At 39.0% G+C, this 23179-nt stretch overlaps 5 protein-coding genes across 6 annotated transcripts; 1 reads left to right on the top strand and 4 right to left on the bottom strand.

The window, feature by feature from the left end:
* Positions 1-427: 427 nt before the first annotated feature.
* Positions 428-5413, top strand: exosc4 (exosome component 4). Its single transcript, XM_039649936.2, has 3 exons — positions 428-651; positions 2203-2409; positions 4880-5413. Exons 1-3 carry the CDS (start codon positions 481-483, stop codon positions 5237-5239), a joined length of 738 nt encoding a protein of 245 aa, XP_039505870.1. The 5' UTR covers positions 428-480; the 3' UTR covers positions 5240-5413.
* A 1518-nt stretch (positions 5414-6931) lies between these two features.
* On the bottom strand, positions 6932-10083 carry LOC120461681 (uncharacterized). Its single transcript, XM_039649923.2, has 3 exons — positions 10012-10083; positions 9669-9772; positions 6932-8412 (listed from the first exon to the last, which is right to left on the bottom strand). Exons 2-3 carry the CDS (start codon positions 9736-9738, stop codon positions 7415-7417), a joined length of 1068 nt encoding a protein of 355 aa, XP_039505857.2. The 5' UTR covers positions 9739-9772; positions 10012-10083; the 3' UTR covers positions 6932-7414.
* A 2359-nt stretch (positions 10084-12442) lies between these two features.
* igfbp1b (insulin-like growth factor binding protein 1b) lies at positions 12443-15037 on the bottom strand. Its single transcript, XM_039649901.2, has 4 exons — positions 14638-15037; positions 14411-14553; positions 13129-13257; positions 12443-13039 (listed from the first exon to the last, which is right to left on the bottom strand). Exons 1-4 carry the CDS (start codon positions 14996-14998, stop codon positions 12914-12916), a joined length of 759 nt encoding a protein of 252 aa, XP_039505835.2. The 5' UTR covers positions 14999-15037; the 3' UTR covers positions 12443-12913.
* Positions 15038-15796: 759 nt separating this feature from the next.
* LOC148978813 (uncharacterized) lies at positions 15797-18776 on the bottom strand. Of its 2 annotated transcripts, none has more exons than XM_089130813.1 (3): positions 18687-18776; positions 17339-17545; positions 15797-15930 (listed from the first exon to the last, which is right to left on the bottom strand). In XM_089130813.1, exons 2-3 carry the CDS (start codon positions 17531-17533, stop codon positions 15853-15855), a joined length of 273 nt encoding a protein of 90 aa, XP_088986939.1. In that variant the 5' UTR covers positions 17534-17545; positions 18687-18776; the 3' UTR covers positions 15797-15852. The 2 variants fall into 2 exon arrangements, with proteins under 2 accessions (XP_088986939.1, XP_088986940.1); XM_089130814.1 differs by having other exon boundaries at positions 17339-17540.
* A 2906-nt stretch (positions 18777-21682) lies between these two features.
* On the bottom strand, positions 21683-22679 carry LOC148978812 (uncharacterized). The gene has a single exon (XM_089130726.1). The coding sequence runs from the start codon at positions 22661-22663 to the stop codon at positions 21683-21685; it is 981 nt and encodes a 326-aa protein (XP_088986852.1). The 5' UTR covers positions 22664-22679.
* Positions 22680-23179: the final 500 nt, after the last annotated feature.

Genomic DNA, 23179 nt, shown 5'->3' with positions numbered 1-23179 from the left:
CTACAATAACACATCAAAAGATGTTATTATTATTCCACAGAAAAGAAAGAAAGCCCAATTCCAAAAGGATAGGCCTATATTAGTGCTTGCTCCACATTTGAGGTGGGACGAATAATTGATTTCTTGCGATACTTTAGCAGTAGGCTACCTACCTCGTAGTACCTGGCACAAATGAAAATTGCAGCTTGCTTTACATAGCAAAACAAGCATTTCGGTTCTTGAACAGCTAAGAGTCAGTTTAATCAACTAAGTAAATGTTAAACCCGTGCGAGAGCGATACAAAGGCATACAACTGTCTGTTCTCTAATCGCTCTAGCGGGACCGATGTCACACACCGACTGGTCTGTGCTTGGTGCTTTTGAGTCTTGCAGGCTGCAGCCTCATACTGTAGTGTTGTTATTTGTCCAGCAGGCGGAGGTATACACACCCGGAGACTGAAGTCAGCAGCAGAAGAAGACCCACGCGTGTTGTTGCTGAACGATGGCGGGTCTCGAGTTGCTGTCGGATCAGGGATACCGGCTGGACGGACGGAAAGCGCCCGAGCTGCGCAAAGTGCAGGCCCGCATGAGTGTGTTCGCGCAGGCCGACGGCTCCGCTTACCTGGAGCAGGGCAACACCAAAGCCCTGGCGGTGGTGTACGGGCCACACGAGGTGAGCCTGTGTGAGTGTGTGTGTGAGAGAGAGAGAAAGTCATTGATATAAACAGAGCTTCTGCGGCTCTTGCAAAGTCTTAATTCGCCCTGGCACAAACTAACGTTTACCCTGCCGAACAAGACTGCTAAAACCAGCCCAAGCTGGTTACGGTCTTACATGCTGTAAGCTGGTCTTCCTTGCTGGCCAAGCTGGTTTTAGATGGTCTCCCAGCTTGACCAGAATGGCCACCAAAAAAAAAAAAAACATCTCTAAAACGAGCCTGGGAGTGGGAGACCAGCTGACACCCGCCAACCAGCTTAGACTGTTTTTAGTTGTTGTTGTTTTATTCAGCAGGGAAGGCCTTTAAAAAGTTTTAAATCAGAGCAGAACATTTTAAATTCATAAAGTGATATTAATATATTAAATGTTGTATGCACTGGAAAAAACGAGTATCTTCCTCAGTAATTTTTGTCCTGTTTGTCAATATACAAATATGTAAACATCTTTTAAGCAAGATACGGTTACATGAGTCGAAAATGTAAAATCTGAAGTCTTCTGAGGCCATTGGTGGATATTTGTTCTTGTTTTAATCATAAAATCACTTAATTTTGATCAAATTCGCAGAAAACAAGACTTCAAGCAGTTCAAGTAAATTCATTTTGATTTAAGAATATCTAGACATTTGCACAGGAAAACACGACTAAAACACTGAGGAAGACTTGTGCAGTGTGATCAGAAGATGCAGTAAAAGTGATTTCCATATTCAGGAGGTTTTACGCTATATCTTTGTAAAAATGAATTCAAAAGTAATGGATATCTGTTGGAAGTTGCTAATACAGCTCATTGTGTTTCCCCCTCGACGTTTACATTTATAGAACATATCAGATCTTTTAAAGGAATTAATTTAGCAAAATGTTTTTATTCTCGCATCTCACCGTGAGGTTAGAAAAACCCGCCGCCTTTGATTTGATTGGCCATCTCGGTCATTTTGACATTTGCACGGGAAAACAAGGCAAAAACACTGACAGAAGATACAGTAAAAGTTATTTCCATATTCAGGAGGTTGTAAGCAGGTTTTCAAGCTACTTTATTTGTAAAGTGAATAAAAAAAATGAAATGATGGATATCTGTTAGAAGTTGTGTTTTAAAACTCTGAAGTGCTGCTAATAAAACTCATTGTGTTTCTGGTAACACTTTACAATTTCATCAGGGTCAGGGCTTGCTTCACACTGAAGGGGTTTATTCTGCGATAACAGCCGGCTTGATGTACATTATCCCGCTTATTACACGGCTACTCGCCACATAAGTAAATAATTAGACATGAAATATTGATCTGAGTTGAAATATTTGATTAGCTCTTTAAACGCAACGCTTCCTCAGAGAAAAAGCCGTTCCTAGCGAGCGTATAGACATTGCTGCTGACTTCTGTGACCTGGATTAGCCTATGTTTGTTTCTGTGTTCAGCCGCTGTTATCTGGGAATAACTCGCCACTGGATGGCGCTATTGACCAATCAGAATCGAGTATTCCACAGAGCCGTGTACTGACGCGATGTGTTGTTTCTCCGCAGACGCGAGGCTCTCGCAGTAAGTCCCTGCACGATCGGGCGGTTATCAACTGCCAGTACAGCATGGCCACGTTCAGCACGGCGGAGAGGAAGAGGCGTCCACATGGGGACCGCAAGTCCAGCGAGATGAGCCTGCACCTCAAGCAGACCTTCGAGGCCGCGGTGCTGACCGAGCTCTACCCGCGCTCGCAGATCGACATCTACGTCAAGGTGTGTGTGTGTGTGTGCATCCAGCAGTGCTGTTGGTGTCACACTTTACTAACATTTGGTGGGAAAGAAATGTGCAATCTGAAATGAAGAGGGTTAATGTGTTCCCCTCAAGGACCCATTAAAGGAGTAGTTCACTTTAAAAAAAAACTTTTGCTGATAATTGACTCACCTTCATGTCATCCAAGATGTCTACGTATTTCTTTCTTCAGTCAAAAAGAAATTAAGGTTTTTGATGAAAACATTCCAGGATTTTCTCCATATAATGGACTTCAATGGGGTCCAAACGGTTCAAGGTCAAAATGTGAGTTTATTTATTTTTGAAATGATCGATCGTTTCGCTTGATAAGACCCTTATTCATCGTCTGGAATCGTTTAAAGCCCTTTGAACAGTTTGCACTGAAACTCTCATTTGGGCCTTGAACCGTTTGGACCCCATTGAAGTCCATTATATGGAGAAAAATCCTGAAGAAAAATTAATTTCTTTTCGACTGAAGAAAGAAAGCCATGGACATCTTGGATGACATGGGGGCGAGTAAATTATCAGCAAAAGTTTTCTTTTTTTTTTTTAAAGTGAACTACTCCTTTAAACAGCACTGGCCATATGAATATCCCAGAGTTTGCGCTGATGTTGGCTTCATCTTCCACTGGTCACAGAAACAAATCCCTTCATTTGATCCAGTTATTAGTTTTAAAAGACGAATGCAAGAGCCTAATCAAATTAGTCAATAATGTGAGTTTATTTTAGAAGTAGATCACATTATATTGGTAGTGTAGCAATGCCCTCGTGTCACGATTCGACACATCATGATGCTGAACTCACTATAGGGTATTATTATGATGATTCTATCATAGACATATTATAACAGGTGGTGGTGAACAGAATATTTATTGTTGATTAAAATGCTAAATTTGATATTACGTTCATTGTTTGTGTAAATGAACAGGCTTGGACTTGGTGCTGAAAACCTAATACAGGACAATAGAGACACCAGAATAACAATACTCATGATTCTGAAGATGAAATACAGGATTACTTTAGTCGAATATGCTTGTGCTGTCATTGACTAGATATTTATAATAATGTCGGCCACTTTTTACTGGTAACATCAGACATCTGGCTTTATCAGGACACACAAATATTCCCACATTGCATTATTATACATTATATTTTAATAGTAGTTTAATGTAGTACTCACATTAAAACTCTAAAAACATGAATTTTTTCTCACACAGTAATTTTACTATTAACTAAACAACTCATTGTCACTTTCCGTGATGCATATTGTTGAATTTTTGTATTGCGATATATTGTGACACGACATTGTTACACCCCTACATTATATGAACCCTTTTCACAGAAGCAGAAGTCATCATAGTTGTACTATAGTATTTTGTTTTTTATTTATATATATATATGTCACTATAGAGCTCAACAGTCGGGTTTCCCAAGCAAAAACTATCCATTTTCTCCATAGGGAAATGGATTTTTAATGATAGCTTATAAATCTTTGAATTCAGCCCTGCTGTGAGCTACGAGATTGTTAATCGATGATATTAGCTTCTGTTGAAGCCGTCAGCACACATTATTTCAGCTGGGTTTTAAAATAATCATGTTTAACAGCAGAATGTCTGGTGAAAACTTTCACTTTAAATTCTATGAGTCTTTAAATTCAAGATATTTAAAGTGAACCTAAAGTATCCTTGCAATAGTTCCACTTTAGCACAATCAGTATATCTTTAGTTGGGCCTCAGCACTATTTCCAGATAACTAAAGTACAGTAAGTGCAGACTGTAAGTATACCAGTTTAGTATACAAAAAGTACAATTGCAATTTAAATATGTAAATGTTTTTCTAGTGTATTTTGCATAAAATGAATGTATTTCACTAGGGAGATGCTGCCTGCAATGCTTCATGGGATTGTAGTTCTCTCTCACTAAAGTAATTAAGGTCGCAGTCTTGTACCTTTGTCTTTTTTTAAGATTTTCAAAAACTTTCTTGCTTCAAATCAAAGTTTATAATGTTGTGATTCTCCTCATAGATGGATGTTTTGATTCATGTCTTGTAACGCTGTATTGAAGACTGACTTTGAGCACATCTGAAAAAGTGTGAAAAAAAAAAATTTGCTCCAATCCATGATCGTGTTTCCACAACTTTCCAAAAGAGGGATAAAATATACAGAGATTGATTACATTCATTGAGTGACGGCAACTTAAGACATCTTTCTTTCTTCTGAGCAGTCGCTGTATTGAGCACCCTCACAGCGTTTACTACCAAGGTTAACATTATATAACATTTACATATATGCATTTGGCAGATGCTTTTATCCAAATCGACTTAATTTGCATTCCAAGGTACACATTTACATTTTTATCAGTTGTTATATTATACATCTAAATAAGTCACATCAAATAAAAACCTATAAAGGGTCCATTAGCTGATAAAGTCTGTGTGTCTCTGGTGATTGTGTAGATCCTGCAGGCGGACGGAGGAAACTACAGCGCGTGTGTGAACGCTGCGACTCTGGCGCTGGTGGACGCTGGCATCCCCATGCGGGATTACGTGTGCGCCTGCAGCGCTGGCTTCGTGGAGGACACGGCACTGGCGGACCTGTGTCACGCGGAGGAGAGCGGCGGCGGCACGTCTCTGGCCCTGGCGCTGCTGCCCCGCAGCGGGAACATCGCCCTGCTGCAGATGGACGCGCGGCTCCACCAGGACCACCTGGACGCGCTGATGGAGGCCGCCATCACCGCATGCAAAGGCCTCAGTAAAGTGCTGGACGGCGTTGTGCGTCAGCATCTGGAGGAGGTTTCGGTTCTTACCAGCGAGTGAAAACGTCCCGCGAACTCAACAGACTGTGTTACCACTGTACTTTTGACTGAAATGACAAAAAATGCTTCTGGAAGAAAATCTCTATAACAAAAAAAAACATCAATAACTGTTTTGGTACAACAAATTGTCAGTTTTGGAAGAAATGTAATAAAAAGGTTTTGGTATGTTTCTAAATATTCAAAACTATTTTTCTCTGATCAAATCAAACATTCAGGTAATCATACTTTAAAGGGTCATATAATGCCATTTTTGTACTAGTTAATATCAATGTTTAGGGTCTAAATGAAAACTTTGTAATATACTTTAATTAAATTCTCATTAGTATTTTAAGAAAACACTAATATTACCTGGTCAAAATCAGCTCTGTTTTCAGCACGCCGTTTCAGTGCATATGCCTTTAAATAATAAACCCCGCCCCTCCGTTCTGCGGGTGTTTCGACTCAGTAGGTGCGTTCCATTCGACCGTAAGTGGACTGCGAAGTAGACTTCACAGGGTATTTCGCCATCGTAAGTGAGATTCCAATTCGAAGGGAACAAACATGTTCAGTTCGAAGGGCACTGCAAACGGCAAAGGAAATAAGGGAACATCGATACATCACTTCACAGGAAGTCAGTGAAGTAGACTTCAAATGATAAACCGTGTTTAGGGAGTAGGGAGCAGTGAACACTGCATAGGGACCCTGTCGAATGGAACGCACCTAAAGCACGTGAAGTGTTGCCTTGACAACTGTTGAAGGTACATTTTGGAGAAAGAATGGCAGCGGGAGTCTCTGAGGACACATCCGATCTGTGCAACCGTATCAATTTGAACCGGAGTCGCACCCGGAACAAGATGACGGCCGCAAAGAAGTTCGACAATTAAGGCTTAAACAGGACGTTTCTGAATGGTTGGTTAAGTTTGATAATTAATCTTCTGTCATGTGTATCACAGGTTGTGTTGTTTAGCGCAGTGATCCAAACTGATAAAGCACAAATGAGTAGCGCAATTCTTCTAACGTTTGCCATTTGATGTTGGGCATTGTTGTGGTGGTCGCGTCATCAGCACAACTGCAAACTAAATTTTGGTCGTACGGGCAGGAAAAATGGTCCAACGAACTGCTCAGTAATACGGACCGAACTGAAACCCTCGTAGTGAACGGTTTAATACAAATAGGTGTATCGTTACACCCCTAATGTATATCAGCGATGTTCCTCAACAGTATTTTGGGCCAAAATACCGAGCTTGAAGATCTGATTATTTGTAAGTGTGAACTCGTGAACTACACATTGTGGCTCATAAAACGTTCATAAAACCACCTTCTGTTTTCTTCTGTTGGACCAGGAAGATCTCAGTACAAACACAGTTCCAGCTTTACATCACGAATACACTATATGAGCTGCATATTTTAATGCATTCACCGTTTCATCTTCTCTCAGGCTGTACCCATTTAACAGGAGAGCCCCAATGCTTTAGAAGTTGAGTTACCTCTTGTGTTCTTCAGCACATGATTTTAAGTCCATACACATTAAAATAGGTTTATGTGTGTCATGCAAGGAAATTGTTGGATTCGGATGGGTCTTCCAATCTGGTTAATAAAATTACATTTATTCCTAATAATCCAAAATCAAAAGAGTTCCACATCAACAAATTAGAACAGAATATCAACAAACAGTCATATCACCCTTTTTTGCAAAAGAAGGAGAAACAATTTTATTGCCATGAATCAGTTAATTTCTCCATCCATTGGTCTACAATTTAGGAAAGGGGGGAAAAGAATTAAAAAAATGCAGTTTCTAGTGTGAGGCAAAGTACTTTTATAAATAATTTTCTGTTTCTCACAAAACAAATATATGACATTTATACACTTGATTTGTTAAGGCTATGCATGGAGATTACCTGTTTCAATCAAAAGCTGAAAATGTAACTTAATTTACTTCCGTATTAGGATCGCATCAGAGAGCCCCAATCCTCTTGTGTTAATAGAACAAGCTATATGCACATTGATTTGCATCTCGTGTCCTGAAAAAGGGAATATAGCAGATGCACTGTTGGAATGTCTATTTAAGAGGTTTTAAACAGGATTTAGAGATATAGACCATTTGCAAGATGTAAGCAACACTGGTCCAGAAACACTTCCTGTTTCTACAAAGATGTAGAAGCAACCCTAACCCTAACCCAATACTGACTTCTGCTCACTACGGCAACTTTTGGCGACATTTCCTTCGATGAGACAGCAGAGCGCTGGATGTGACGAAGTTCCTTCCACACGGCGGGCAGCGGTGCGGCTTCTCTCCGGTATGAACTCTCTCGTGTGTTTTCAGGTTCCCTGACTGACTAAAGCTCTTGGCACAATGCGAACACTTGTAGAGTTTCTCTCCCGTATGGACCTTTCGATGCTCTTTCAGATATTTGGCTCTAGAGAAGCTATTCCCGCACACCAAGCACATGTGAGCTTTCTCGCCGGTGTGTATTTTCTGGTGCTCTTTCAGGTAGCCCAGCTGAGAGAACATCTTTCCACAGAAAGAGCACAGGAAAAGCTTCTGGTGAATTTTCTGGTGTATCTTCAGGTGCTTGGCTGAAATGAAACTCTTCCCACACTGGCCGCAGCCGAACGGTCTCTCTCCCGAGTGCGAGTGCTGGTGGTTTTTGAGGATGGTGGCCTGCGTGAAGCTCCTCCCACACTCGTGGCACGTGAACGGCTTCTCTCCGGAGTGAACGCGCATGTGGTTTTTGAAGTGTCCTTTGCGTATGAAGCTCTTGGCACACAGCAGGCAGGTGAAAGGCTTCTCTCCGGTGTGGATTCGGATGTGATTCTCCAGGCTCTCTTTGCGGGTGAATCTCTTCCCGCATTGGGGGCAGATGAATGGCTTTTCTCCGCTGTGTGTTTGCAGGTGCCTCTTCAGATCTGCGTTTTTGTAGAAGCTACTGCCGCACTGCAGGCATCTGAAATCACGCTCTCCGGTGTGGATTTTGATGTGGCTTTTAAGGTTCACTTTGAGTGTGAAACACTTCCCACACTGAGGGCAGATGAATGGTGGTTTATTGGCTCCTGTTCTTTTCTGGGAGAATTCGCATTCGATCTGTGAGCAACTCAATGATTTTTCTCCTGTTATGATCTTCTGAGGTCTCTTATACTGATGATCCTCCTCCACTTTATTAATTTCTTTACACTCCACCTTCACTTCTGTCAGGTCTAAAATCAGTTCAGACAAATAAAAAACACAAGTGACTCAAGAGGTCAAACATCAGGACATCAGATGAACACATAACTGATCCAGTGAAAATTACAATAGTCATATTATTATTGTACTGCACCAGTGCAATCAGTTCAATCAATTTACTAGGGGATAGTCCTTACAATTTATTTTGAGAGGAAAAATAACAACAATAACATGTCCATTTTTAATGATGCTTTTATTATTAACTTTATTAAAATAGCCTATAAAATTGGCAATTATAGAAATTTACATAAGCCAAGATTTAAAAAGGTCAAAGTATTGTTAGTAGCTAACTATCGTGTAGGAGAGTGTTATTTTATTTATTATATTATTAATTATTTCTAATTTTTTTCCAGTTTTTAATTTTTCAAACTCTGCTATCTGACTGTTACCTACACAAAACAACACCTCATCAACCCTCTAGCAACCACACAGGACACACTAGCAACTCCTAGCTTCCAGCTTTCTGCTGCTTCTCTTTCAAGGTAGTGACGAAACTCGCTCTGTAGCGCTGTGTGTTCGCGTTCGGCTATGGTAGAAACATGATGTCACAATATGTCGCCCTTCATAGAAGGGGGTGCCCGCGGTTATGGAGACATATGTCTCATTCTAAGGTAATAAAAACATTACGGTTTATTAAGTAAGGTCTGCATACACTACTGAACACATAGTTATGGATCTTATATTGCATTTCTGTCAACAGATCCTCAGAAATATCACACATTGCACCTTTAAATGTTGTTTGGCCAAATAACAACAATCATGGCGCCCTCTGCAGGCATTTGTCATAATACATAATGGGGATAAGATGATTGTTTATTGTATTACAGTTTTTGTTAATATTTTGAATTAGATTTTATTTACTTTTTAATAATGTCTTTATTAAGGTTTCCAAATTGGCACTAAAATTAACAAAATACACTTCTTGTGTGCATTATGTACACTAACAAAAAAATCGAATGTGTGAGTGATGCTATAATTTCTGGGCTCATTTTAATAATGATCATCTGCTTATTAATAAAAACATGCCATTTGTTTTGCATCAGAACCAACAAGATGCTAAGAAGTAATCCTGAAAGAGCGACACGAGATGCTAAAAAACATTGATTCGTCTGAAGGATTTTAAACACAAACACTCACTATAGAGATTGAAACAAATGTGATTATTAGTAATTGAAAGAAAAATGCTCCTGTGATTTTCATCAGTCAATGAAGAGTGAAGAATGATCACCTCTCTGTTGCTCAGTTTCTTCATCTTTCTGTCTACATGTTTCTGCTTCACTTTCCTCTTTAAACTCCATCTCTACAATAGTGTCACTCGCTCTTGTTTTACACCTGGAAATTGTTGGAGCAGAAAGTCATTATTAGTAACGCTGAATTCATCATACGATGGTCAAATGTCACTCATGAATATTAAAAGGTGAGTGACGTAAGAGGATATGAACCATAAACTGGCGCCATAAACAGATTAGCGGAAAAAACACGAGAATCAGATCAGGCTAGCGCTCACTGGCTGTCAATACTACCAGATCATTAGCAGAATGTTTAAACTACAGTAAATCATATGCAGTTACCGTTACTCCCGCTTTCCTCTCGCAGTCATATAATAATATCTGCAGAGTCTGAGCTCATTCATCAATGGCCGTTGCTCCGCTGGCGCGTGATACCCGGAAGTGCACGATCTGCTCACAGGCGCGCGCTTCTACTGTCATGTTGATTTGAGCCAATCAGACAAATTGAGCCATGCTCTAAGTGATACTTGCTACTTTAAATGGTTTAATTTTTTACATTAAAACAGTTAATCACATGGAATAACTCTATCTACACTTACAGACACACTAGTTTTATATAAATAATTGTATTCTACATGAGTGCAATGAAGACTAGTGACTGGTGATAATAGAGATGGCAACTACACATACACTCTCTGGAAAGAAAAAGATTTTTATGCTCAGGAGGCTGCATTTATTTATTCGGAAAGCACAAGAAAATATGTGTACATGATAAAATAATGGTTTATATTGTAATATATTGTTAAATGTAATTTATTTATTCCTGTGATGAAAGCTGAATTTTAAGCATCATTACTCCAGTCTTCAATGTCACTTGTATGATATGTATGAATTATATATATATATATATATATATCTGTACAGTTGTCCATGTGAAAATCGATGCTACATTCAAAAGTTTGGATTTATTTTTCAAATACTTTTATTCAGTAAGGAGTCATTGATAAATCACATTTGATAGTAAAGACATTCATAATGTTACGAAAGATTTCTATTTCAAGCTTAAATAACAACTGATCACCAAATCATCATATTAGAATGATTGGTAACACTTTACAATAAGGTTAATCAGTTAACATTAGTTAATGTATTTACTAACTTCAACTAACAATGCTATTATTCTTTTTTCATTGTGCTCTAAATCATTCTCATTTATCAAAAAAAAAATGTAGTCGTATGTTTTTTTGATCACTTGACTCTCTCTGGCATTTCTAAAATATACAAAGACAGTTGCTAAATATTATAATATTAAAGGTTCAAATTAACTGATTTGTAGCCTTCTCACATTTAAATGACAGACTGAAGCGCAGGCTCTGGGCTGGACGGGACCAGCGGTGGATTTTCAAAATGAAAATCAAAATTAACTAATCTTTTTTCGAGTCAATTCGTTCATTTCATTCGTTGAATCAACCAAATGACTCGAAAAAAAGATTCGTTCATTTTGATTAACGAGTTTGAACAAGAGAGTCACGAACACGCATCACAGAACAAAGCAAGGCAAGCATTTGTGCTTATAAAACTTAAACATTTGTATTTATTTTTGAAATGGCCGCTCGTTTCGCTAGATAAGACCCTCATTCATCGTCTGGAATCATTTAAAGCCCTTTGAACAGTTTGCACTGAAACTGTCTTACCGTTTGGTTCCCATTGAAGTCCATTATATGGAGAAAATCCTGGAATGTTTTCATCAAAACCTTAATTTCTTTTCGACTGAAGAAAGAATGACATGGACATCTTGGATGACACGAGGGTGAGTAAATTATCAGCAAAAGTTTTTTTTTTTTTAAAGTGAACTACTCCTTTAACGGTGGCTTGGGGCAGAAAAAAGCCACAAAAATTAATAGAAATGCCCCCAAAATCGAGGATATGGGGCAAAATATGTCTTTATAAGCACTACCACACTACCAAGGAAAAGTGTTGTTTTCCCAAATATCAGCATGTTAGCAAATGTGATATTGATTTTATAAAGTTTAATATTAGGTGACTTACATTTTAGACTGAGTATTTTATATGCCAATAAAAAGGATTACCGTTGTATCGCCATTGCACATCTCGGAGCAACACAATGATGTTTCATTACTGAATGAATCCGTGTTTTCGAACAAACTGGTCTCATAAATATATCTTCTTTTTTTTTTAACTTGCTATGTGTGCTGTGCCAGATTAACTGGGATTGGTCATAGCACCTGCATATTGCTGCCCTATTGTTGGTTCGATTGCTTTCCTCATTTGCAAGTAGCTTTGGATAAAAGATCAGTGGACCTGCTAAATGGTCAGTGTTGCTTTCAATCAGAATTGCTACTTCAGCTTCTACTATAAAGCAGATTATCAGTACGTTCATATTTTTACTCACGTCTGACCTCAACGGATTGAAGAAATGAGCCAAAAAAAGTGTTGACCTCAAAGGAGGAGGAGCCTCAAAGCCACGCCCACCTTTTACATCATCACACAGACCAGTGATCAAAGGTGTTTAGCAGTTGGAGCGAACCTTCCTAACAAGTTAGGCCTATTTTTGAACTGAGTTGTTTACAAAATTACATCACACCAGTTTGTTCTTCGATTTCACCTGAAGTATATTTGGGTATTGCATATTTAATCAGATCATCTTGGCTTAAATTCAGAGTGGGAATGTTTATATTTTTAAAACTATTTGCAGGTAAATAAGGTTTTTTTTGTCCTGCATCTCAATACTTGTTTTTACCGAACAGTCCTGTGCAATCTCTAACATTTTATTGAACGAAACTTTTGAGGAAATATACAGTATATTACATGTATATACACAAATAAAACAATAGTTTCAGAATAAATACAGCAGCACATTAAATGTTCAGGGAGTCCATAAAGACGTTGTGTCTAATGTGAGGTAGACATCTGTTTTAAATACATAGTGAAATTAAATAAAACAATTAAAATTAAGCTTACATAAAATAAACAGTTTTAGAGGCTATACGTTTACAATGTCCAAACAAGATACTTGCTGTGCAAACATGGTTTCAATGAATTAAACCACAATGAACAAGGACTGAGGCAGAATTACAGACTTATAATACTAGTTAATATTAAACCATCGAATAAATATTAAGACCATGTAAGAGCCATATACATTAGAATAAATAGGTGTAGATATGGTACGGAAGGAAATATAAGCTACGGTATGGTAGCGTGTGTGTGCCGAGTGAAGGCTTCAGAGCACGAGCTCTTGATTACACTGGGAATCATCCGATAAATCATCAGTGTTTGGGATTCTCTTTCCACTCCAAGGTGACACACACCAACAGTGCGGAGGCTGGCCAACGAGAGATGTCTCACACTGATAGAGAGAGAGAGAAAACAAGAGCATTTTAGAGCTGGAGTGCCTCTATCGGGTCAGATTTCAGTATGATAGAGAAGAAAAGTCACCTGTTTGGCCTTGTAGAATCCGTGCTTGTCACAGTTGGGGAGGTAAAAGCTCGTGAACTTCTCGCCTAACGCCTGCTGTGATTGTGGGATGACGTCCAGAGAGGTGTGTAGCTCAGTGTGACACGGACCCTACACCAGCGAAAGAAGCACAGAAACATTCAAGAGTAAACCGGATGATTCATCCAAAAACACAAGCTTGGGAACGACAAACCATATCTATGCATTTGAATTGCAAATGAAATTTACATTCATTTGAATTATAAAGTGTTAACATAAATACAACACATTTGATGCATGTCTTAAATGAAACGGTTAAAGGAGTAGTTCACTATAAAAAAAAAAAAATTTTGCTGATAATTTACTCACCCCCATGTCATCCAAGATGTCCATGTCTTTCTTTCATCAGTCGAAAAGAAATTAAGGTTTTTGATGAAAATATTCCAGGATTTTCTCCATAAAATGGACTTCAATGGGAACCAAACGGTTCAAGGTCCAAATGAGAGTTTCAGTGCAGCTTCAAAGGCCTTTAAACGATTCCAGACGATGAATAAGGGTCTTATCAAGCGAAACGATCGCTCATTTAATAAATAAATATCAAACTTTAAGTTTTATAAGCTCAAATGCTCGCCTTGCTCTGTTCTGTGTGACTCTCCTGTTCGAACTCGTTCATCAAAATGAACAAATTGTTTTCTGAGTCAATTCGTTGATTTCGTTTGTTGAATTAACGAAATGACTCGAAAAAAGATTCGTTCATTCTGATGAACGAGATCGAACAGGAGAGTCACACAGAACAGATCAAGGCGAGCATTTGAGCTTATAAAACTTAAACTTTGTTATTTATTTATTAAATGAGCGATTGTTTCGCTTGATAAGACCCTTATTCATCGTCTGGAATCATTTAGAGTCCTTTGAACAGTTTGCAGTTTGCACTGAAACTATCATTTAGACCTTGAACCGTTTGGTCCCCATTGAAGTCCATTATATGGAGAAAAATCCTGGAATGTTTTCATCAAAAACCTTAAATTTCTTTTCGACTGAAGAAAGAAAGACATGGACATCTTGGATGACATCGAGGTGAGTAAATTATCAGCAAAAGTGTTTTTAAAGTGAACTACTCCTTTAAGATTTCTAGTAACCGGGTTTAAATAGTTATCATCATTAAATCCAATGTTTCAATCGTATACATTTAAATATGGCACTTTATGTTACAATGGTGTAATGAAAGTTTCTATACAATTCTTCGAGTGAATCAAACTGCTCCAGCCAGTATCAGGATCAGTACCTGTTGGATCAGTTTCCTTCGGATGGCGTTGACTCTGGCCTTGATGCTCTCCTGTGCCTCGGCCGCGTCCTGCGGGTCCAGCGGCCTGTTGAGTCCCAGCAGGTAATGCAGAGAGCTCTGATCAGACGTGATGTCCGTGTCCTCTAGAAAAGCAATGTAGACACACACATGAGTCGTTTCTCCCCAGTGAAACCTCTTGAAAGCAGATCAACTATACAGAAACGTACCTTCCGCCTGGTCGAACTCAGCGCAGACGGCTTGACCGCGGGTCAAAGCGTGGAGCGGCCGCGGGTCGCCGGGCCTCGGGACGCAACGCAAGCCGGAGCCGCAGTGAGCCGTGTAGACGCCACAGGAGTCTCCTTTCTTCAGCGCGCAGGACGAGCAGCACCCACAGCCCGGCTCTCGCAGGACCTCGGGACAGTCCGAGGACACGGCGGGACAGGCGGAGAGCTGCTCCGGTGAGCATGGAGCGCAGCGGATGGGTTCAGGCCCGACCACGGGGGAAAGATCCGCCGGACGGAGGAGGACGCTCACCAACATTACAAACACACACGGACCTCTCATGGCAGAACAAGCTGTGCGTCGCATCGAAACTACTGTATGTGTGTCAGATCTGGTTCTCTGTGGATGTGTGCCGTGTTTTTATGCTGTGACATGATGACCTCGGAGTGCTTAATCATTGACACACTCGTCATCTTTTTTTATTTTTTTCAGTGCATAGGTTTACAGACGTCAATATTTACTCTAGAACGAAGTGTGCTAAACCGATTCCTCCGCAATATGGATTGACACACTTTGTGCCACCAATTACAGGCTCACTACGCCGCCGTTTAGTATACGTTATTTATGCAACAGATTCAATCCACTACTTTGCCCGTCACACAGCTTACGTGAGCACATCTCAAAGACCACCACACTCGGAGTTAGGTCACAAAAACAAGGTCACGGGGGCGTTGCATAACAGGACAGGTTACGGTGAGGTCTTCAGCAATCACAACATGTTTGTCAGGAGGTGCCGAACAGTAATTAACAGATCCTAGTGTAGTATTAGTCCAACTACGACAGATCACAAGATCTCTTGCAGGAGGTCAATCAATAGGTCACTCTTTGAAGACAACAGGTTTAAAGAATTGCTTGAACATTTTAGTTTATTCCAGTAAGCCTCAAAGGACGAGCACATGAGTTCAAGCGTTGTTTGTCAGGTTGATGTTCTTCAGGATCACTGTAGGCTCACACACACACACCATGAGCAAATCATTTACATCCCACCCACACACACACACATTTCACCAACAGATTGTGCAAGACGAACGAAAACAGTCGACTGGAGAAGGAAAATTAAACTTCTGCCTTTCACCTTTGCTAACTAGCAGGAAAAATACATACTCAAAGAATGACAAATAGAAATGATGACCTCAATTCCTTTATTGTAAAGCACGACTTTATTCGACGGTGAGCTCGTGTGTCGTGGCCTCCTCGATGTCACGCATCAAATTCACCAGCCACTGCGGGAGATTCACCTACAGACACACAACAGAATCGGCAATATTACCTCAATCGAATTTAAGCGTTCACTTATTAATTGGCTGAGTTCAGATATCATAGATTACATCTCTACGTAGCCCTCAATCGGGTCATGGGGTCTATATGACCCCAATCGACTTTTACTAAAGAAAAAAGGTTCCCTTCATCTCAGTGAAATACGATTGTGTGACTTTTCATACATTATCTATCTATACACACACAAAACTGGGCTTGATTCGGTTGTTCTTAAGGTATGTAAACAAACACTTCTGGTCTTCGGGGTCAGTATGACCCCACATTGAAATGAATGGGAAATGTGAAAAACTAAGTATATTTTCTTCATGTGTCAAAAATAAATAAATAAAAAAATAAAAATCTGGCATAAATATGAACATTTTTACACAGAAATGAATGCCTAGTACTAGAGCACAAATGCATTGCATCATAAAAAAATAACATTTCATATGCTAATGCTAAAGCTAATGGTGTAGTTGAGGAATTGTGTGGTATATGGATACAAAAGTACTTTATATCTCCAAAAACACAGCATTAATGAATAGATGAGAAGTAAACAAAAAAAATGATATATTATTTGTATGATTAAAAATGTATATTTTTTGTACAATTACTCAATCAATTGTTGGGGTCGTATAGACCCCGAAGCCCAGAAGTGTAAATAGGAAACAAAGGTTAAATCTGATCTCATGGCAATTTGCTAATATTTCATGTTAATGGTTTTATGCCTAAACTAGGTCGGTCTGATGGTGCAGGTCCACCACAACTCCAGTTTAATGCCAACTTCAAGGATAATGTAGTACACAATAATTTAATGACTAACTATGGCAATTTTAATCCTGCTGTTTCACAAAGGTGTAAATAAAATCTCATATTTTAAACTAGGGATTTGCTGTAAAGGGATAATTTTTTATATGTTTTAGCTTACCTCAAGGGCATCCAAGACATAGGTGTCTTTGTTTTGGCAGTATTTTCAATTTTGGTGGTTACAAGAGGTAAAAACGATATAAATACTGTTCGTTTTCTCACACAAACCGCTCGTTTCGTGTCTTACGTGTAATTACATTTACGAGTCATGTTTAATCTGGACTTCTCTGTTCATGCTCTTTGAGGTGGTGACCATAGACCTGCATTATATGACTGACAAGAACGGTTTGACCTAAAAATATCAAAAATGAAAATACTGCGGAAACAAAGACACCTACATCTTGGATACCCTTGAGGTAAGATAAAACATATAAAAAATTAATTTTTAAAGTGAACTATCCCTTTAAGGTATGTTTTTTGTATGTGTGTAATTATCAAGGACATTTTAATTTACCATGACCGCTTTAACCTAGAGACCTCAGTGTTAGAGTGTTGCTATATGAACACTAGTTGGAAAGTCACCTTAGACATGTGCAGGACTGGATGATCTACGGGGTCAGGCGGGGAAATCCTCGTTGGGTCTTGAGCAGTTGGTCCAGTCGTCGGTCTTCTCTGCACCTGGTCTTTACTGGTCTGATGTTTGCGCTGAACTCCAGAGTGGACATCCAGAGACTCGTCCGGCTCCACATGCTCTGAGATGGTGTGCAGGGAACTCATCTAGCCACTGTCCTTAGATCATAATCAAGAAAAAAGGTTAATTTCATGAAAATAATGTTTCCCAGCTAACAGGGAATGTTCTCAGAACTTTTTTAATGTTGTGGCAAGGTTCTCTCAAATGAGCTAAAGTTGACTATTAAAAGGAATAAAAAAAAGTAAAAAATCATCTTTTGGAAATTGATCTTAATGCCTTAATAAAATAAAATAAGAGTAAAAATCCAACCTTTAAGGACACCAATTTTCAGGTTTGTGAATGAATTATGTATTGTAGCCTAAATAAATGTTCTTCCTTGAAATACAGGGTGCATAAGTCAGGACACCACTACGCTAAATCCCCATAGAGGGGCATATTTTTAATTTTAAAGGCCAGTTATTTCATGGATCTGGATGCTATGTAGGGGCGCTGTTAGAAATTTTGGGCCCTATGAAAGAATATGAGGTTGGGCCCCCTACTGCACCCATTCCATAAATAAAATCAATCTCTGGGGGCCCCAAAAGTGTGTGGGCCCTTACAATTGTCCTAACTTTCCCAACACAACATTTTTTTATGGATGTTTTGAACATTCAGAAAAACTCTTTCAAAACTTATTTCTAACTTTTTCAGAAGGCTATAACACAATTGCTATTAATATTTGAACAATATGTCTGCCGATTCAAAGTCAAAGTGAGCTGCAACTGTAGAAACAACACATTAAAATAAAACATGAACTGCTGTCATAGAGAGGATTGTGTGAGACTTAAAATATCAGATCATTTGACCTTCATGTCTGGGCAATGTTAGTTTGCTTCAGATTGTAAAATGTCATGGTGCAACTCTTCAAAAAGTCATTAATGATAATCAATCAAAACTTTTTGTTGAAAATAAAATATTTTTAAACATATGAAACTATCATGAACACAAACAATGCATTTAATTGGCACAATAAAAAGAAAAAAAATTCCTTGGTCGCCTTACAAGTCATTGACTCGTTTACAAGAAACAGTTGAAAATAGAGAATATACAGAGACACTTTTCTTTCACATAGCGACAGTGCTTTAGCCTAACCTCAATTAGACCATGGTACAGCAGCATAACCTTGTATTTTGATGTTTGTGAAAACGAAATACCCTGACATATACACTTCTCCAGACAAACACAGTAAATTATTCTTACCGTAACTCAATGAGCTGTAAAAAGTCCTGTCGTTTACCGGTCTCTGCTACAAACACATGGATCCCTCCTGAGGTTAGCTGATGATTGAGCTCACCTGTGCATGTTAAAGGTAGGCAGAAATTTTATAAAAAACTTTTTTCCAAATTTGTTTAAACTTTCTATATATACCAATGCATAATTAAAATGTAAGTATCCTGATAAAAAGAGTCTTGAATTTCCTTAACGGATGAATAAAGTATTTATCTATCTATCTATCTATCTATCTAAAAATCGAGTGTCTCTAGACCGTTTAATCTGCACTGAACGCAGCTCATTATTTCAAAACGGGGCGAAACAACGGATTGGCCTAGGCAACTGTCACTCTCTCGCAACCATGGCAACCACCCTTTTGCCACACAGGACCTGCCTTTTTTCGCGCACTCGTTTGATTTGTGTATTTCAAGAGGCACGGAACCTAGGAATACCAAAACAATGTCAGAGAAAGACCAATCTAAGTTCACATTTGCAGTTCACGAAGCAAACGAGTCAAAAAAAGGAAGTCATTAACATTACATGAAAAGGTAATGAACAAAAAGTTGTTGGATAAACAAAGAAGCCGTGTGAATATCGGCGTGGCTTTCCAGCGTTGGCGAGAACTGAGGGACCTCAAGGGGCTGAAAAGTGACGCCTTGATGGCTTCTTTTCTGCTGGACAGGTAAATCTTTCTTTTTGTGTTTTGATCATACAGATTTTTTTGTTTATGTTTTCAAGTAGCATGTGTCATTGGCACACGTAGCTGCCTAATTACTCAGCGAGCTAGCTAACATAGCTAACAACACATTACTCAGCGAGCGTTAGTAGAGACAGTAAATAATAGACTTATCTCAAGATGATAGCTAACGTTAAAGTGTTGAATTGTGCATAATTTTGCTTTAGATAACTAAATATATGTTTAAAAGATAGTAACATTAGGCCTAACGTTACTCCGCATCCTGGTACTTTTCCTAGGATTACATTTACCCTCTGTATAACTCTTTTACCATGTTTACCATGATTTATCGTTTATTTCATCTTTGTTTTGTTTTTATATTCTCGACCGATGTGTACTGATGTCTTTATCTTGTATGTGTGTCGTACACACTGTGTTGTATGTGTGTTATCGTTTTGTGTCTGCAGTTGTGAAATGTTATTTGATTGTATGTTACTCTTGAAATACACAAATCAAACGAGTGCACGAAAAAAGGCAGGTCATGTGTGGCAAAAGGGTGGTTGCCATGGTTGCGAGAGAGTGACAGTTGCCTAGGCCAATCCGTTGTTTCGCCCCGTTTTGAAATAATGAGCTGCGTTCAGTGCAGATTAAACGGTCTAGAGACACTCGATTTTTAGACTCTTTTTATCAGGATACTTACATTTTAATTATGCATTGGTATATATAGAAAGTTTAAACAAATTTGGAAAAAAGTTTTTTATAAAATGTCTGCCTACCCCACCTTTAATAAGCTATTCTCCAATGACAGAAGAAACTGCAGTGTTAATGCCTGTTCACACCAACAATAATAACTATAAAGATGTATATGTAACTATATTGGTGCTCATAGCAGCAGACGATATCGTTCCGTTTGATTGTTTATCACTTTAAATGCTTGTGCTCTTTAAAGAAGGATGGCTTCTAATTGGTTGTCAATGTTTTTATCATTCATCAGCTGAATACCAATACAATCTGAAAGTGATTGCAACAATATCGTTTCTCTCCCTGAATTTCCACCAACTGCGGAACGGCTGCGGATCCGCTCAGGAACGGCGGCGCAGTCAATAGGTTTTCCAGATAATCAGATTTGAGGCCACACTGAAGTGTTCAACCACAGAAACCGAAAATCCTCGGGTCAGCAACACGTGTCCAAATTGCAATGTTAACCGTTCTATTTCATCAGAAACCATCGTAAAACAGGCTTTAAGTGTAAAATACCAAACTTAACCTTTACAAGTAGATTCTTGTTGTGTGAGTTTGGGTGATCTCTGCAAGAGTGGAGGATGAGGGAAGAAATGTAGATTAGGATGACGGAGGAGACTTCGACTCGATAGTGCACGAGGAGGGGGAGTTCACATGTTAATTTGCAGCAAGGTCCTTTGTCCACTCGAGTGGTCGTTCCTCAACTAGTTTTTCCAGTCTTTTCACACACACACAAAGGTGGGAATTCCTCTTGGTGTTTGCTTTGAGCTTCTCCACGTCCAGTTCAACTCAGCTGTTATTAGTCAAATAAGACAGAAACACACACAGGAGAACTGAGAGCTCTTTATTTATATTAATGATATAAGAGAGAGAATACAGGACAGACTCTGTCTCCATATGTGACACATGAAACACTTCTATAAAGACACAACAATATTACAAATAACTCTCTTCTCATTTCCATGCAAGCTCTGGTTAATATTTAATATAAACTTAGATCTCTTCTAATATACTTTCTGCACTTTAAATCAAGTGTTTTTAGGGATAGTTCACCCGAAACTGTCCACTGACTTCTAATGTATGGACAAAAAATCTCACAATATTGTCTTTTATGTTCCACAGAAGAAAAAAAGTTATTCATCTTTTGATTGACATGAGAGTATATGTACATTATGTCAGTTTTTGAGTGGACTATCTTTGTAACAGTGTGAATAGTAGTTATTTGGTAAAACGAGTATAATGTACATGCATTAGGAACACGAGCAAGACTACGAGCTGAAACTACTTGATGTTGTTGATCTGTCCGTCTATCGGGGGAATAAAGTGAGAATAAACCGTGCTTTATACAACCCTCTCCATCGTATGATAAAGTCCTGCTGATCCCGAACGCCAGCAGAAACATCAACACTACATCAACACATCTTTAATAAAACTCTGTTACCGCATTTGTTTTATGGGCCGCAAACAGAGCAATTGAGTTTAGAGTTTGATGAATCAAGAGTTGTCTCTAATAAAGCTGAATGCCATAGAAAGGAAGGGTGTGTGAGTGAACAGAATGGCATTGACTTCATGTATGTGCAGATGTTGAAACTGATGTGCAGGTCCGTGAATGAGACGCAGGATTTAGCACTGAAACACAGCAGGCAAACGCTGCACTATTGTCTCCAGAGTGTTCGTCCCGTCTTTGTGTCGAATCCTGATGTGTGTCGGTTCTACAACAGCAGTGAACAGACTTCATTAACCCTCCGACATCAGGCCTGATAAACATGTACAGGACACAGTCAGTCAGCGGGTTCAGGAACAGGAGATATTCAGAAAAATACCAAAATATATGGAGCAATTCCCTCCTGTAACTGTAACCTCTATATTTTATAATAAAAGTTGTGATTACAGTGGGGAGAATGAGAAAAGTGTAAGTCAGAAGCACCAGGAACAAACTGCCCAAAATCTTTTTGCGCTTTACAGAAGTAAGAGATATTGCGCGTGAAAGACCGCGACAAGTGCCGATAAAACACAGAATGATTATCGGGTAGGGGATTAAACAGGCGATCGATACGGGCAGAGGGCTAAACAGATAATCAGAGTTAAAGTTTGCAAAGATCAGAGGAACAAACCAGACGATCACAGAAATAACACAGCAGACTTTCAGTGAATGATGAGTTCTGTACCAGATAGGATGAGAAACCAGAAGATATCGTTCAAGAGCAACACATGCCATAAAATACACACCCGCAATCAAACTATAAGCATATGCCTTATACAGCTCCCGTGACACTGTGATTGACCATGTTAATTTACAAATGATCTGAATGAGATCTGACAGAATCAAATGAATAACAAAAACTGGAGTGGAGCGCTGAGATTTGAGAAGAGCACACAACGCACACAGAGTTAAGATCATGATTACAATCTCAATAGGTGAAATGATCCAGATAATTAATGGTTGTGCATCATCAAGTTTCTTGAGAAACTCCCCCATCTGGCGACTCCATTCATCTTTATAATCTCCTCCAGTTGATCCGTTGATGCTGGCGTTTAGTTCTGCCATTGTTTCATGAAATCTTGACAGGCACTAAATAACAAACCAGTCATTAGTTTAAAAAACATGCATCATGCATTTATTTACTATTGTAATCATATATTTTCTTTATTAAAAACATTGGAGATGAATATTCTGTGTGATTGTTGAAATAAAGTTTGCTCAGTTTGCTTCAGATGTTCTTTAGAGGAGTGTGTGTAATCTTTGAAAGCTTGAAATATGTGAAATGTAAGATTAAAGGGTCATTCCACCTCTGGACAGATGAATGTGTATTTCAAATGGGTAATTTATGTAGAAGAAATGTGAAATTATTTTTGAATTTGGAGCTTACTTAAAAAAACAAAAAATGTATTTTTGGCTTATGTGAATGACAGACAACAACTCCCAGAATGCACTTGCTTCGCTGCCCTAGGAAGCAGGACAAGTGAGGGCCACGGGAGAACGGCGCGAGTCATGTTTACTGTGGCGAGCGGGACGAGTGAGGGCCGTGGGAGAACGGCACGAGTCATGTTTACTGTGGCGAGC

The sequence above is a fragment of the Pimephales promelas genome, chromosome 5, assembly GCF_988280905.1.
Source record: "Pimephales promelas chromosome 5, fPimPro1.hap1.1, whole genome shotgun sequence".
Classification (NCBI taxonomy): Eukaryota; Metazoa; Chordata; class Actinopteri; order Cypriniformes; family Leuciscidae; genus Pimephales; species Pimephales promelas.
This window is presented reverse-complemented; position numbering and strand designations above follow the sequence as displayed.